The 15,965-nt window shown below is 41.8% G+C and overlaps 1 protein-coding gene across 1 annotated transcript in view; it reads right to left on the minus strand.

Moving 5' to 3' along the window:
• The window catches only part of CCDC38 (coiled-coil domain containing 38), a 54,268-nt gene that overhangs the window by 32,997 nt on the left and 5,306 nt on the right, over positions 1–15,965 (minus strand). Inside the window, exons 3-7 of the mRNA XM_056119466.1 lie at positions 13,650–13,753; positions 11,443–11,605; positions 4,535–4,599; positions 2,337–2,500; positions 2,117–2,197 (exon numbers count right to left, since the gene is read on the minus strand). Of these exons, the coding sequence (XP_055975441.1) occupies positions 2,117–2,197; positions 2,337–2,500; positions 4,535–4,599; positions 11,443–11,605; positions 13,650–13,753 (577 nt within the window). The remainder of the gene's footprint in view (positions 1–2,116; positions 2,198–2,336; positions 2,501–4,534; positions 4,600–11,442; positions 11,606–13,649; positions 13,754–15,965) is intronic.

Genomic DNA, 15,965 nt, shown 5'->3' on the forward strand with positions numbered 1-15,965 from the left:
TTTGGTACATTTACACAATGGAGTACTATGTAGCTGTTAGAAAAGATGAAGTTATGAAATTTACATACAAGTGGTACTACATGGAAAGTATCACGTTAAGCGAAATGAGTCAGAAAGAGCGGGATAGACACAGAAAGATTGCATTCATCTGGGGAACATAAAGCAACAAAAAGGGAGATTAACACCCAGGAATGGCTGAGATTAGTACCAGGAATTTTGCTCCATGAAAGAAGGCCAGCCACAGGCTCTAGGTGAAAAGGAAGCTCAGATAGAGAAGAGAGTACCAAATGAAGGGTGTTGTGAGGGCCCTCCCAGGGTGGGAGAAGCATGCTAAAAGTAGTCGATAGACCAAACATGATTGCCACTCAAAGCCTCTCTTGCAAAACACAGTACCCAAAAGAAGAGATAGAGAACAAGGGGGAATACCCTGCCACAGAGGCAGGATGGGATGGGGGGTGGGGATGAGGGGAAGGGGGGGATGCTGGGACCCGTGGGGATGGATCCCGTGGACCTGGTGGAGGGATGGGCACTTGATCATTGTATAACTGAAACCCAAGCACAAAATTTGTAAGCCTATAACTGTACCTCATGGTTTTTCACTAATAAAAAAAGAGAAAAAAAAAAAGAACGTCAAAGAAATAGCTAAGAGGACGAAGAACCTCCGGCTCCGGGCACATCTCTTTGATTCCACTGTTCTTCCTGCATTAACATATGCCTCAGAGACCTGGGCCCTACGCAAACAGGATGAGAACGCGATTCAGGTCTCCCAAAGAGGAATTGAAAGAGCTATGCTTGGAATATCACGTTTCACTCAAATGAGAGAAAGAATCCGGAGTTCGGACATCCGTCGATGATCAAGAATCAGGGACGCTGTCTCATTTGCCAAGGTGTCGAAAATCAGATGGGCTGGTCACGTAATGAGATTTAAAGATGACTGCTGGACTAGAGCTGTTACCGACTGGATTCCACGGGATGTCAAAAGACCATGTGGCCACCCACCTACCAGATGGTCAGACTTCTTTGTCAAGATCATGAACGATCGGTTTGAGGCCCTTCATGTTCCCGGAGCGAACAGATGCCATTGGACTACACTAGCACGTGACAAGGACAAATGGAGACGTTACTGGCGCCCGCTTGAGCAAATCGATGACTAACGGGAAGTTAAGTGATTTTAAGTGATGTTCCCCAGATAAATGCAATCTTTCTATGTCTATCCCTCTCTTTCTGACTCATTTCGCTTAACATGATGCTTTCCATGTAGTACCACTTGTATGTAAATTTCATGACTTTATCTTTTCTAACAGTTACATAGTACTCCATTGTGTAAATGTACCAAAGTTTCTTTAACCAGTTATCTGTTCTAGGGCACTTGGGTTTTTTCCAGATTCTGGCTATTGTAAAGAGTGCTGTAATGAACAAACAAGTGCAGATGTCACTTCGACTATACATTTTTGCCTCTCTGGGATATATTCCCAGGAGTGGTATTGCTGGGTCAAATGGGAGCTCAATTTCTAATTTTTTGAGAATTGTCCATACTGTTTTCCAAAGGGCTGAACCAATCGGCATTCCCACCAGCAGTGAAGGAGGGTCCCTTTCTAGCTAGGGATACTGGGATCCGTGGTGGTGGAAAATGGGCACTGGTGGAGGGATGGGTATTTGATCATTGTATAATTGAAACCCAAGCACAAAAATATGTAAGTCTACAACTGTACCTCATGGTGTTTCACTAATAAAAATTTAAAAAAAAAAACATGCTCATGCGGCTCATGTGGCTGGAGAGACAGTACAGGGGTGAAAGCACTTACCTGGCCTATGGCTGACCCTGGTTGGTCTCTTGAGCATTGCAGGAAGTGAACTCCTGAGCATAGAGCTGGGAGTAGACCCTGAGTACTGCTAGTATGATCCAAACAGCATCCCCTCCCCTTCTCCCCACATATGGTCTCTCAAGCCCTGTCAGGAGTGACCCCTGAAAGCAGAGCCAGGAGTAAGCCCTGAGCTAGCACTTGGGGTAGGAGTAAACCAGTGATAGGAGTAAACAAAAGGACTCACTAGGCACAGACACTTCCAGTGGAGTCAGGGCAATTCTCTGAAAAAGACAAGGTGGTTCCAGGCTCACCTTTTCACTGCCTGCATTTCCATAGTGGCTTTCTTCAGCTCTGCTGTCATCTGGAGTTTGTTAATAGTTTCTTGTGCTGCCCTGAAAAGCAATAGAGATTTGCTCAGTTGTTTCCTGTTGTATTCTGAGAAATAAACAAAAAAGAGGGAAGACAAAGAGTTATCTGACCATAGTAGAAAGCAAGGAAACACCAAACACACATAAACACACAACACTCAACATTTTAAGAGCATCTACAGATCTCTGGTCATTTTCTCGAAGGAATTCTTCAAAAGCAATTGCGTCATCTTGGAGTCTTTTTTCTGCTTTCCTGAGCTGTCTTTCCCTCATGGCCATGCTTTTTTCATAGTTTTTTATAGTATTTCTTTTGGTACTCAGGGCATACTAGGACAATTGAAAACAAAAGCATGTCAAGAGCATTCTTTAATATTTCTAAGACATTTCAACACTCTCCTAATAAAAGGGAAAATTATTGGATTACCAGCAATCATTTGTGTTAGAAACAGCATGACTAAATCTTAGCACCATATCCTTAGTTGCATAAAGTCTATTTTGAGAGATACAAATTCCTCTCTTTTACTCTCAGAACAGACCAGACTAAGCACACAGAGGGTCAAATGTTATTCCAGAATGGCTGTGCTCCATAAACAAACAAACAAAAATATTTACCTATTTCTTCTCCAACCTGGTCTACCTGGTATTCACTAAGGGGCCCACCAATACTTTCTGATCGTTGGAAATCTGAACTGCCTGCAGCCATTAAGTTTTTCTGCAGCAGGAAACACTGTGAGGGTATTAGGTTACACGATAGCACAGCGGGTAGGGCGTCTGCCTTGCACGTGGCCAACATGGCCGACCCGAGTTCGATTCCTCCGCCCCTCTCAGAGAGCCCGGCAAGCTACCGAGAGTATTCGATATGCCAGACACAGTAACAACAAAGTCTCCAATGGAGACGTTACTGGGCCCGCTCGAGCAAATCGACGGGCCTTTACTGTGATATCAATAACAGTCTCCTCCAGGCCAGCCAGAGGAGGATGGGTGTTTTAATTAACAGCCTCAAAGAGCTGAGTGCAGAACCAGGAGTAACCTCTGAGCATTTATAACTCAAACACAGCCTTGACATCAGTGTTCTACTTTTTTTAGTACAGAGAGTAACAATCTAATTGGATGGTCTGCTGTTGATCACATAAAAGAAGTTATCAATAAATGGACACATCAGTGATAATTGACTTTAAAATATAAAAATAGATTAAATTTTAAAGAAGCAAACACCAAGAGATACTCCAGGATTTAAAACCCCCTCCCTCAAAAAAGGGGGGGGTGGTTCATATATTGAGTGTGTGCCTACTGTGTACTGGGATGGTTTTTAAGTATTCCTTAGAAAACAGTGAAAAAAAATACAAAATTTACGAGATTTTAATGTTCTGTTACTGTAATAAAACCAATGAAATAGGACCTGTGTCGACACTGTAAGACAACTGGTGGGCAGACAAGGGGGCCATTGATGGTCTATGACTCCAAAGATGCAAAGATGGGGCAACAGAGAGAGAATTTATGTTCTTAATCTATGCTGGCCTGTAAAAGGCATGAATAATTAAGGTGCTGGATGTTTGGGAGGCTCTGTAGAAATGAAAATAATGGGTGACTCTGGCAACACACCTCTGAAATAGGGTGTAAATGTAGGCATTGGCTCAAGTCAGGTTTGAGGTAGCTTCTGGAATCTACCTGCAGGGAACTTCTTCAGCCATGTCTGCCAGGGATTCCTGCTTAAGAGTCTTGCTCTCCTTGGAGTGGACAGTTGTGAAAGAACACTGTGAATCTTCACTACTGCTTCCCTTCAAACCTAATCCCTCAGCCTCTCTCTGAGGTCCTTCTTGCCTCTCCCTTCACCTTTACTGTTAGTCGAATTGTATGCTTGTAATACTAAAATCTGGGCTCCACTAATAATAATGCGATTATAAGCTGTTGGCCTGTGTTCTAAAGTGAAGCCTGCCTGCTTAAAGGGGGTAGTTAGCACACTTAGGATTCTGAATCCCGCAGCATATGAGGTATACATACTAGAAGAGGGTTGTACTTCTATTTGCATTTTTATGCAGAGATTTGGTGAACTCTGGTTACAAGCTAAGAGGTGTTCACCAAACTGCAAAGTTTTGAGGGTATAGCTTTCAAGACTGCCCTCACTCTGACCCCAACTGAGAGCTGGGAAAGAATGCCCTCCCTGACGGCAGGGGCTTTGTTTTGTTCCCTGTTCAGCACATGATAACCATTCAACAAATATTCGCCAAATAACTGAGCTCATCTGCTCAGCCAATAGATCTGGATCACGTGATGGAAAAATAGTGTCCAGGTAAGTATTTGGCAATGTTCTGCAAGAAGTTTTCTATTTTACTAATGCGAAAAAGAAATGACTTTTACTACCTCAAGGCGAAACCTGTTTCTCTGATCCTTAATAAATTCGAAAACAGTCCTTTTTGAGTCTGTACCTTTAAAGAGAGTTGAAAGGGTTACTTAGTTCATTTATTTCTACAAATATTTAATATGAAATAAAAATTATAATGAGATCATCATATACAATAAATATCTGGACATAATTAACAAAACATACCTTCAAGTAACCTCTTTTTCCTCTAACCACTCAAGAACCCCATTTAATAATAGCAATGGTTATATATTTTGTGCTGATCATATTCCAGGAACTTTGTTAGACACTTTATATACATTATGTCATTTAATACTAAGAGTAATATCAACAATATATTTATTACTACCTCTATCTATTCCCTTCATTAACTCCTGAAATTCAGTGATGTCAAGATACTTTTTCAAGATCACACAGCTAGTGGACAAAGGCCATCACTATAAAGCCTGTTCTAAACAAGACAGAATTGTGTTAAAACTTCACCTATTGGCCTTCAAAACACTATAGTCCCTGGGCAAAAATTTGTGTGGGCATCACCAACAAGAATGATGATGAAAAAGGAAAAGATGACCCGAAGTTTTACCCAAGTCTCCCTTGAAAGTTACTTTATTTTGGAAAAATTATACACATACCACATCTCAAAATGTTCACTCCATGGAATGGAATAAAATATCTGCATAAAAATGCAAATAGAAGTAGAACACAAACAGTATTTCCTGTGTCTGTCCCACACTAGGAAATGCCCAGTATTTCTGGGATTGCATTCTACTCCCAACTCTTACTAGCTTTCGAGGGGAACATGAGAAAATGGGGTGCCCTCTCTATGCCTCAGATGCCTTGTCTAAAGGTAAAGGTAAAGGTAAAGGTAAAGGTAAAGGCCCTCCCGTTGATCATCGATTTGCTCGAGTGGGCCCAGTAACGTCTCCATTGGAGACTTTGTTGTTACTGTGTCTGGCATATCGTATACGTCACGGGGAGCTTGCCAGGCTCTGCCGTGCGGGCGAGATACACTCGGTAGCTTGCCGGGCTCTCCGAGAGGGGCAGAGGAATCGAACTCGGGTCGGCCATGTTGGCTGCGTGCAAGGCAAACGCCATAAGACAAAAACACTGCCCGTGACAGACGGTCTACATTTAAACCCCAGCTGTCACTGTGTGAGTCCATCTCTCCATCCTCCATTGATAATCAAATTTGACCTTGGGCTTGCTTTGGGCTTTAGATGTGGGTGTGAACCACCTATGACCTCGGTTGTTCTCAGAAGTTTGAAGAGCTATCACCCATCCTTTCCTCCCTTTGCCCTAGCGCTACAACATCCAGAGACAGGGGCTGTTTCTCCCTTACAGGACTTGATGAAAAACACGGAACTCGAAACATGAAGGAGGAATAAACCTCTTGTTAAAAGCCACTGAACTTTAGGAGTGGTTTATCTGCACTGTGAAAATTAGCCTAAATGGATTGCCATTAAGATTATTATTCACTCCCTCGAAGTGCTTCTCTAAGCAGAAAATGAGGCGATATATTACCAAACACACAGCAAATTCATCCTAATTCTTAACTATCATTATTTTTAAAGTACAAGTGGAATGAGTAACCACTTAATTTTTCAGGTCAGTCATTATAGCAACAGCGATGATTGTGGTTGACAGACACTGGTTTGAAGTTTGTATCCAGTCAGACAGACCTTAAGGGAAACTACCTCACCACTTCATTGCCATCAGGTGAAGAGAGATTACAAACACCCAACAGCATGGGGCTGAGGATTTCAAAGAGACAGTTGTGAAAGTAATGAGCACCAAGAGAGTGTCGTTTTTTGTTTTGTTTTGTTTTGTTTTTGCATTTATTTGGACTTCCCAAGTGGTGCTCAGGAAGTGCAATTCATTGCAATATGTGTGTGTGTGTGTGTGTGGGGGGGGGGCTATGGTTCATTGTAAGGGTACAAGGATGTGGCTCTGCTCAGGAACTGTGGTGCCAATAATGCCTGGGCCATCCTAGTGGTACTGGAGCCTCCCGGGCCATACTCTGTGGTGCTTAAGAACCTCTAGAGCTACACCAGGTGATACTCAGGGGACCCTGTGTTTCTGGGAATCAAACCCAGGTCAGTATATGTCTGCTTAATTGTTGTACAATCTCCAGGCCTCAAGCTCAGTTTTCTTCATGAAACTGACTCAAGCTGTTATTATGCAAATAGTAAACATTGACAAAAGGAGAGTCATCTAATGACTGTCCCTGCCCTTCCCTAACACACACACACACACACACACACACACACACACACACCATCTAATTCAACATTATCACCTACTTTATTTTTTTTAAGGGAGATCCACACCATGGTCACATTTCATAAAAGAAAAAAACATCAAAAGCTTTAGTGTGAAACACTATCAGCTTAAAAACACAGTCATATACAAACATGCAAGACAAAATGAATAATAACTTAGTATCATCCTACATCCTTCCTGAGTTAAAATTTTCCAATCATCTCAACAATATCTTTTTTTTTAAATTAAATTCTAAAACTAGAGATTAAGTTCAACAGGCAAGGAGCTGACCCTGGTTAAATCCCTGGCATGACATAAAATCCCTAAGCACTTGCCAAGAGTGATCTCTGAGCACAGAGCCAGGAGTAAGTCTTGAATATTGCTGGCTCCCAAACAAACAAAAATTAAAGTATAAACAAAGATCCATATTTGAATCTGTAAAGTCCATTGTATTTTATGTTCCTCTCCCTTGCCTCCCACACTACACTTTTCTCATGCCATCTACTCAAGACAGCACCAGGTCACTTTGTCTATCTGGTTTCCTAAATAATACTAGAATACAGCATCTTCAGATAGTTGTTTAACATAGTCCTCAACTTCTTATATTTACTTGATTAGATTCCAGTTCACTTTAGTAGCAAATTTATGATAATAAAGAAAATGAAGGTGCTTGCTGTAGTTTTCATGTCGTCCCTTATGCTGGATTAGATGAATCAAAGTAAGTGTCAATATTCATTAAAAAATCTTTCGCAGTAGACTATGGACTGAACATGTTTGCCACTCAATGCCTCTTTTGCAGACCACAACACCCAAAAGGAGAGAGAGAACACAGGGGATTGCCCTGCCACAGAGACGGGGGTATGGGGGGATGGGGGTGGGAGGGATATTATCCATGGTGGTGGAAAATGGGCACTGGTGGAGGGATGGGTATCTGATCATTGTATAATTGAAACCAAAGCACAAAAAATTGTAAATCTACAACTTTAAAAAAAATAAAATAAAAAAAAAATTAAAAAAAAAATCTTTCGCTGCCAATTTACAAAGTATTATAGTATACTCTACATTTCAGGCTCCTTGAATGTGGTATTCTCTGGCTGGGTTGATATTGTATTCTTCAATTCTAATGAGAATGGTCATAGCAGGTTTCATTTCGACTATCAGGTGGTTGTTTTGACCAAGAGACATCATACAATGAACCTCTCTCTGCACATCATGCTACCTTGTATGCCCCTGACCCCAAAGTACCAGTGTTGTTCCTAGATGCCAAAGCACCTTCTCACTAAAAGCACCTTCTCACTCAACGGGGTGGAAGACCAGCCTTCGAAGTTTGAAACTCCTCAATAGTGCAGCTGAGAAAAATCACCCAGAGGTGCTGCCCTTTGAGAGCCAAACCAAAGTCAGGCTTTGGTGCAAGGAGGTAGAAATGGCACTTTGGTCACACAGACTAATTGATCTATGATGCTTAGTTATCAGTATTTGTTTGGAGACCACTCTTCTTTTGTGGAGGGGGCTGTCCACCGGAATTCAAGGTGGGCTACCAGCTACACCTGTCATGCTGGTGTTGAGGATCAAACAAAGGGCTTTGTGTGTATACATGCTCGCTTCTTAAGCTATCTTCTTGGCTCCCTTCACACATTGCTCTTCAGAGACTCACAACCCTTCCTTGTACCAGCACTCGTGTTGAATAGAGACTTCTGTGAAGACGAACCTCCTAATTATCTCCAGGTAGTAGAAAGACTCTTTGAAGATGGCAAGGTCATAGAACTTGGTAGTTTGTTCTGTGAACTTGTTAGCAGGTCCTAGAGCTGGAAGAGTCTATCTATTCTTGATAGGTTCTACGGCAAGACTCTTATAAGGTAGCCATATAAGGAGGAACTTTCTGAAATTTAGCACATAATTTTAAATGCTCTTGATGACTTATGAGTCCCCGTGTGTAAACACACACAAAATAAAAAGGCCGGCGGTCTTGCCGTTTCCCCACTCCAGGGAGGTCGATGGCGATGGTCAGGCGAAGGAAGGAAACGAGGCCAAGCTGGTTGGTCTTAGTAGCCGTTTATTACATGGAAGAGATGTATGTCATGGAGGCCTCAGGAATCCTCGAGCACGTGCGCCTTTGTTCTCTCCGCTTCTGTCCTCAGCCCCATCTTCCCAGGTTCTCTGGTGCACGTGTCCCCCAGTTCTCTGGTGCACGTGTCCCCCCAGAGAGCCCTGAAATCTCCCTTATATAGATCATAGTACCTCTAAAGGGCGCAATATAATGATGTCATCAGAAGGAGTTACAGAAAGAACGTTGAGGCGGCAAACCATACATTGTTTCCTTACATCCGCAGGCCAGTAATCCTGGCCTCACCTTTTCACAAGCTACAAGTACTTAGATTAGCACAACAAAGACCAGTCTGCTAGAGCTTGGAATCTACATCTCCAAAAAAGCAGTCTCATCCAAGCTAGTCAGGACACACAGAAAACTGCTTCTAGGACGTGTTTCTCCTCTCCTTGTCCAACCAACATATAAGCATACATAATATTAATCATTTCGTATGGACACAGTAAGAAATACTTTGGGCTTATAGAATTGCTCTCCTAGGGCCATCTCGATCTCAGACTGCAGTGCTCAGGCCAGATATCTTTCCTATTCCTAGCAGCAGGGCCCTAGTCTCGTCGTTACCTTTGGATCATGACATCATTTGCCTATGATCAAACTCTTAACTTATAGTTAAGAATCGTGGCACCTTGGCCTGGCCCATCGCGATGCCAGGGTAGCACATAACTTACCGGCTTGCCCTGGTTCCATCCAGTCCCACGTCGGGACCCTGCCCTTGGGGTGCTAGGAAGTAAGGGCAACTGAGGCTTAAGTTGAGAAGGCAGATGCCCAGGAGTGAATAATATTCAAAGCCAATCAATTCCTAAGTTATAAAGCATAATATTAATTAATTGTCTTCCTGTATCTATACAAAAGGACATTGCATTAAAGTAAACTGCTCAAAAGACATAAGGAGAGGAGAAAGGCAATATTAACTTACAGTACAGCTTCAGTGTCTAAGAAGGATGAGACCTTACAAATTGGTTGGGGAAGAGAGCATAGAAGTGGTTACAGACTGACAAAGTAATGGGAGTGACTCGGGAGCACTGTGATGGGTACAATCTGATAAACCTAAGCTCCGTGTACTCCAACATCCCCGTTTGACAAAGACAAGCTATGGGACACAGATCGACTCTAGACATACCCTGCAACTTGTGGCTTCGTCATTGCCTCATCCTCTTGACAAACCATTTGATGATTTTTCACACAAGTGCAATGCAGAACATGTATCCCAATAGTTCCAAAATAACTTAAATGGCTTTCCTTTTCCTTTAATAACTTTGAACCCATAATCCTTTTCTGAATATTTTTCTGCTCTCTAAGTATAGATTTGGAGAGCCACAGAATTTTTTTAAATTACCATAGTTTCCTAGGTAGAACTGTCTACTCATTCTTTCTTTCCCTCTTCCGGTGATACCGGGAACTGAACTCAAAACCTTCTCTGTCACTGAATACACACCCTGGCCCTTTCTTTTCATTTTTTAAAAGATCCATAGGTGATTCTTGGTAGTGAAAGGGCATAAGGGACTATAATGCTCTGACCCTGAAGTGCTGGGAATAGTCAAGCCACCCTGGCAGGGCTGGGGGCCGCAACACCTGCACCAGATGTTGCTTGGGAGACCATGCAGAGTCAGGAATTGAATGTGGGCTGGCTGCATGCCAGGCAAGTCCAAAATGCTGTACTATCTCACAGACCCCCTTTTCAATTTTCCATTAAAAATCTGGACAGAACTCATTTTGAAGGAAGATTAACTTTTTGAAGGAAGATTAACATTTTGAAGGAAGATTAACTCCATTCTCTCTCAGGAGCTTTGAGCAATGTTCTATCTCATATATAGGCGATCTTTTTCTGACAAATAGGAAGTGCCATGCCATTTTAATGACAAGATTGCCCTCTTTTATCGAGCAATGATTAATCCATTGTAAGCAAGATATTTAAGATGTCATCAAAGGACACTAAAAGTAGGTTGTGTTTTTGCAAGAGGCAAACTTCTTTAATCCTAGATGTCAAACTTGCTATTCCGGACTCTGTGAGTTCTGTGGCTTGACTCTTTAGAGAGTATCTCTATTTTCCCATACAGAATTTACGTGAGTTGACAGAGCTATCATCTTACTATTTAATCCTTACTTTTGCTAACTTTAATATTCAATCATTCTGGCTATACTTTCCTTCCTTAAGACTAAGAAAATGAGTGATAGTCTCTTTCTTGGGAAAAGGACACTTCCCTTATTTAAAATAGATCTTCTGCATTCTCTCAACCCCTACACCCTCCATTTACAAAGAACACTCCCTCCCATATCAAAATCATACTTGATTTTTCTTCTTTCGAGAAAAATCTCCAAACTTGATATTGTCAGTAAATGTCCAAAAGAATGTTCTTAAACAACAAATTAGGGATAGAGAGAGCACAGTGGGTTGAGCACATTCTTTGCATGGTGGAGGCCTGGATTTCATCCCCGGTACACTGCCAGGAGTGACTCCTGAGCACAGAGCTGAGGTAACCCTTGAGCACCACTAAGTATAGCCTAAAAAACAAAACCAAACACAAGGCAATCATTTAGACTCACCTTCTGCTAATCTGAGAACAAGACTGGGATCTAGCCCAAATTTTTCGAAGGAACCAAATGCGTCACCACGAAATCCTAGCTGGCTCAGATGAGAACGACTCTTCATTCGAGAGGAAAATGTAGATTTTTCATAGACTTTCATACTGCGGCTTATAATTTTTTCCTGTCCAGGTGAAAAAATGTAAACAAATTTCTAATACCCTCCAGTAATACTATCTTTCGACAGTGACCATGTATTAAAATAGCATTGATGACAAGCCCTTCCCTTATTTCTAATCCATTGAACAAGTCACATCGAAAATTCTTACCTTTGAAGGACTTGGGTTCCATCTCCTTTTAATATGATGAGAGCACAAATGTAACCATCTCTCTAAACATGTACATCACAAACACAAGACTGAAAACAACCATTTTTATAATCTTCTCTTGCCCCCAAGTATAGAGCACTTTGAAAATACCACTGATTAGAATGGATTGGAGTCATGAAATCAAACATTTGAGAGGAAATGAATCTCTCATATAATCACTGAAAAATTTGGTTTCTGATTTTATGAGTCTTCTCTTATTTTGGATACTTTCCAGAACATTTGCAGACCATTGACTTGCCCATCAATCCTTTTTGAGTATTTCTAGACATTTTATTCATTGTAATTAGACTTTTCTCTAACCTGGCAATTAGCTTTCCCTCTAAGAACACAAACCTTATGAAATCTGAGCCAGGAGATAGGAGGTGTGGTCATACAAGTAGAGAGAGAAAATTCCAGACTGGCAAATTAGCCTCACTGTTGAATTAACTTCGTACCAAGTTGATATAGGCAGGCAGGCAGATAAGGAAGGCCCCCTCCCCAGGCGATGGCGGTAAATTTCCTGGAAAGTAATAGCTCTGAAGTTGCAAAAAGCCAACCTTGCAGAAAACAGGAACTAAGGCCTGATAAGACCCTCACCTGGCACCAGCACTGGACCCTGAGAAGACTGAACTCCTCCCCATGAAGGAAATTCCTCAAATACCCTAAATTTAGTGATTCTGCCCAGAGAAGACATCAGAACATTCCAGACCAAGACATCCCAAGAAGATACTCCATAAAGGTCACCTCAACAAAGGAAGGGCGTGCATATGCTGCCTGAGCCCATGTGCTATTTGCACCCATGTGGTCGAGCACATGTGGTGCCCAAGCACATGTGTTGCCTGCATCTCCCCTCTTGAGATGTGTACTTACATGCTTTCATGTCTAATGCTGAGATGTGTGTAGGGGATCTCTCTGCCCTTGGAGAAGCCTGTGTTCTCTCTTGAGCTTGTTACTCTCCCTATCTCTCCCTCTTTCCCCCTCCGCACCTTCAAAAACCCTCCAAATAAAATCTATTTACTTCACTACTTGTCTACTCCTGAAATTCTTTTCTTTGAGGTGAGACAAGAACCCAGTAGCCCTGGGTCCTGGGTGGCAGAGGCAGATGGAGAGAAAGTGACTGTCTTTCTCCTCCCCACTTCACATAAGTCACGCGTGGGGCCCACAGACATCAAAATGATTCTAAAATGACACCCCTCCCCTCTTTTCCAACTTTCATTCTTTTTTCCCTTCCCTTTTCCCCAACACACACACACACACACACACACACACACACACACACACACAGAGTCTACATGTGTCTGATAATTAGTCATTTGGAGCTTACTCTTAACCATTTAACTCTCTCAGGGAATTAAATTGGGGCACACCCTGCCACTGCCACAATCCCCACTCTTACCTACCGCCCACCTCTCCTGCCTCCTCTCACCAACCTAGTTGGGTATCTGTTTCTCCATATTGCCTTGTACACCCTTATCACTGAATTGTCTTCATGCTCTGGTGCCTTTAATTTTCACAAAGGGCAATAATGCTTTGCTCTGCCAACATGATGAATATTTCACCTGTGTCAGCGAGACCCTGACTTCCGAATGTAGAGAGTATGGGTGTGAGAACCAGTGAAAGAGAGAGGTTACAGTCTGCTTATCATCCCATTTTGCCAGAGGGTATCTGTTCCCCCACCCACAGGCAGTGGCCACCCTGTCAGGGGATACTCTCTCATGTGGGTCTCCACCCCATCCTAGCACACACCACACACCAACATCCATCTCACTCCAGGATAGGATTCAGACAAGTCCATAAATTGAGGAGTTGAGATTTTTTTTTCTATCGTTAACTGGAAACGTGATCTTAATCAAACCATACCCTTTTCTTGGCTTCCAGCTCATTTTCTTTGAAAAGAAAGAGATCTCTGAAAAACACCTTATATGATTTGTTTCCCTTGGCTGACTCATTTTTGGGTCGTGCTTCTTCTGAAAAGAGAAAAAAAATGAACAGTGTTATTTCTCTGGAGGTCAGATCAGCATCAATCCATCAAGCTGAAAGCAGGAGAAAGGTATGGAATATCCAAGGCAGGAGGCAGGGCACTGAGGACAATGCCTAAGGTTTCTTAGGAGACAAGGCTATCTGTGTTGTGTAGATAGAAAGGGGTGTATATTTTGAGAGTTTTAGATGTTGCCTCCTCCCACCACCACAGATATACCCACTTTTATGCTTCCATTTTGGATGCAAAGGATATAATCAAGCTCTAAGGGAGATGTAAACTCTCACAAGAGACTTTTAAGAAGAAAGGTAAAAATAATGCAAGTGTTGGTGGTTATGGGAACAAAACAGACTCTCATATACTCTGCTGAGAATACAAAATGATACGGCTATCTTGGAACCCAGTTGGGCTGTTCCTCAAAAATTTGAACATATAGTTGTCAGTGACCCATTCATTCTATTCCTAAGAACTGAAAATATATGTCTACATTTCAAGAGAACTGAAAACACATGTACACAGAGACATTTTTATGCAATTGTATATAGACATGTTATTCACAATAGTCAAAAGATGAAAATAGCCCAGATATCCTCTTAATGGATAAAGACAATGAAGTTTGTCCATACAATGAAATATGAATTAACCATAAAAGGAAAGTATAACATAGGCCACAAAACATATAAACCTTGCTAATACTGTTTTAGATGAAAGAAGCCAGCCATTAAAATAAACCCCTTGTATTGTATGTTCTATTTCTTGAACTATCCTCCCAAGGAAAAACCCTGAAAATGAATTTTCATCCCACCTCAGGAGACTTTAAATCTTTAGTACCATTTTTTTTATCTCCACTGAGCAGCTTCTGATATCCTGAAACTGATGAAATGATATTTTTATCCTCCCAGTTTTAAAGTCAGCTTCTCTTTAGTTATAAAGAGAACACACACACAAGTATATTAGTTTCCTGTGGCTGTCATTAGGGATTCCTCTGCCTACGACCTTGAGCTTACTTTTACATACTTTTACAACAAGTTTTATGTAAGCCCCCAGCCCAACCTGAGAGAATGATGTGAGAGGTGGGAGAGAGGGGGGAATAAGAATTTGCCATGTTCTTAGGTTGCTAGCCTCTGAATAAACTCCTCTCTCAAATGTAAACCCTTGTGTCTTGAGTAACTGGCTCTTGAAAGCTGAGCATACAAACTTGGATTTGGTTACACTCAACTGTGGATGGGTTCATATTTGGACCTCCAACACCTTAGACTTACTTATAAGATTCAATGTTGAAGAATTGAATTATAAACCTGCATAAAGTTATATTGAAATAGTAAAGAAGACCTAAATACATGAAGAAGTAAGTGACAATTATGGATAGAAGTGATTTCATAACTATGACAACTCTCAAAAAAGATCAAATGACTATAGTAATGGACATATACAACCCAGCAGAATTTTTGACAAGAAATTGACAAATAAATTCCAAATTTTCAAGGAGAAATAAAGAGACAAGAATAGCCAATGAGAGCTGCCTCCAGACCTTCGCCAGGCTGAGTCTCATCCGGGGCACCCCGGAGGAGGGCAGGTGAATCCACGACCCGCCTCAACAGAACTTCAGCAGCTGAAAACCTCCAGAAACTAAACACCGCCATTCTCACAACCGATCTCCACAGGCTCAGGACAAGCCTCATCCATGAAAATGAGAATGAATCAGGCATGTGGGTCTAGTGACTGAATTCCCAGGGTCTCACAGAGTTGGAGTTGGGTCACCTCCCCTCACCCCCTGTTCTTTTGGGGTCCTGGAAGTCAAGCCCATGAACTGCCTCTGGTACCACATAAGCTCACTAACAGCCATGATCCAGTGACTCACAAATAAATTTCGGAAGGTGGGGTTGGGGGGAATTAAAAAAGAATAGCCAGTGACTTCTGAAAAAGGGATATATCAGGAACCATGCTATATCAGGCTTTGTTGTAAACTTTAGTGGTGGAAAGACAATTTACTATGAATAGAACATATATCTCAGAAACATCTGTACATGGGATGAGAGACTGTTCCCCAGAGGAGCTATAATTTTTTTTTGAAAAAACAAAATTGAGTCCTTACTTCACACCATGATAAAACTACAGAGAGGATCATAAAAATAAACCTTTAGAACAAATTGTAGAGGGACTGGAGAGATAGCTTAAAGAGTAAGCATGTATACAGA

This window comes from Sorex fumeus, unplaced genomic scaffold, assembly GCF_029834395.1.
Source record: "Sorex fumeus unplaced genomic scaffold, SorFum_2.1 ptg000003l, whole genome shotgun sequence".
In the NCBI taxonomy this organism is placed as follows: domain Eukaryota; kingdom Metazoa; phylum Chordata; class Mammalia; order Eulipotyphla; family Soricidae; genus Sorex; species Sorex fumeus.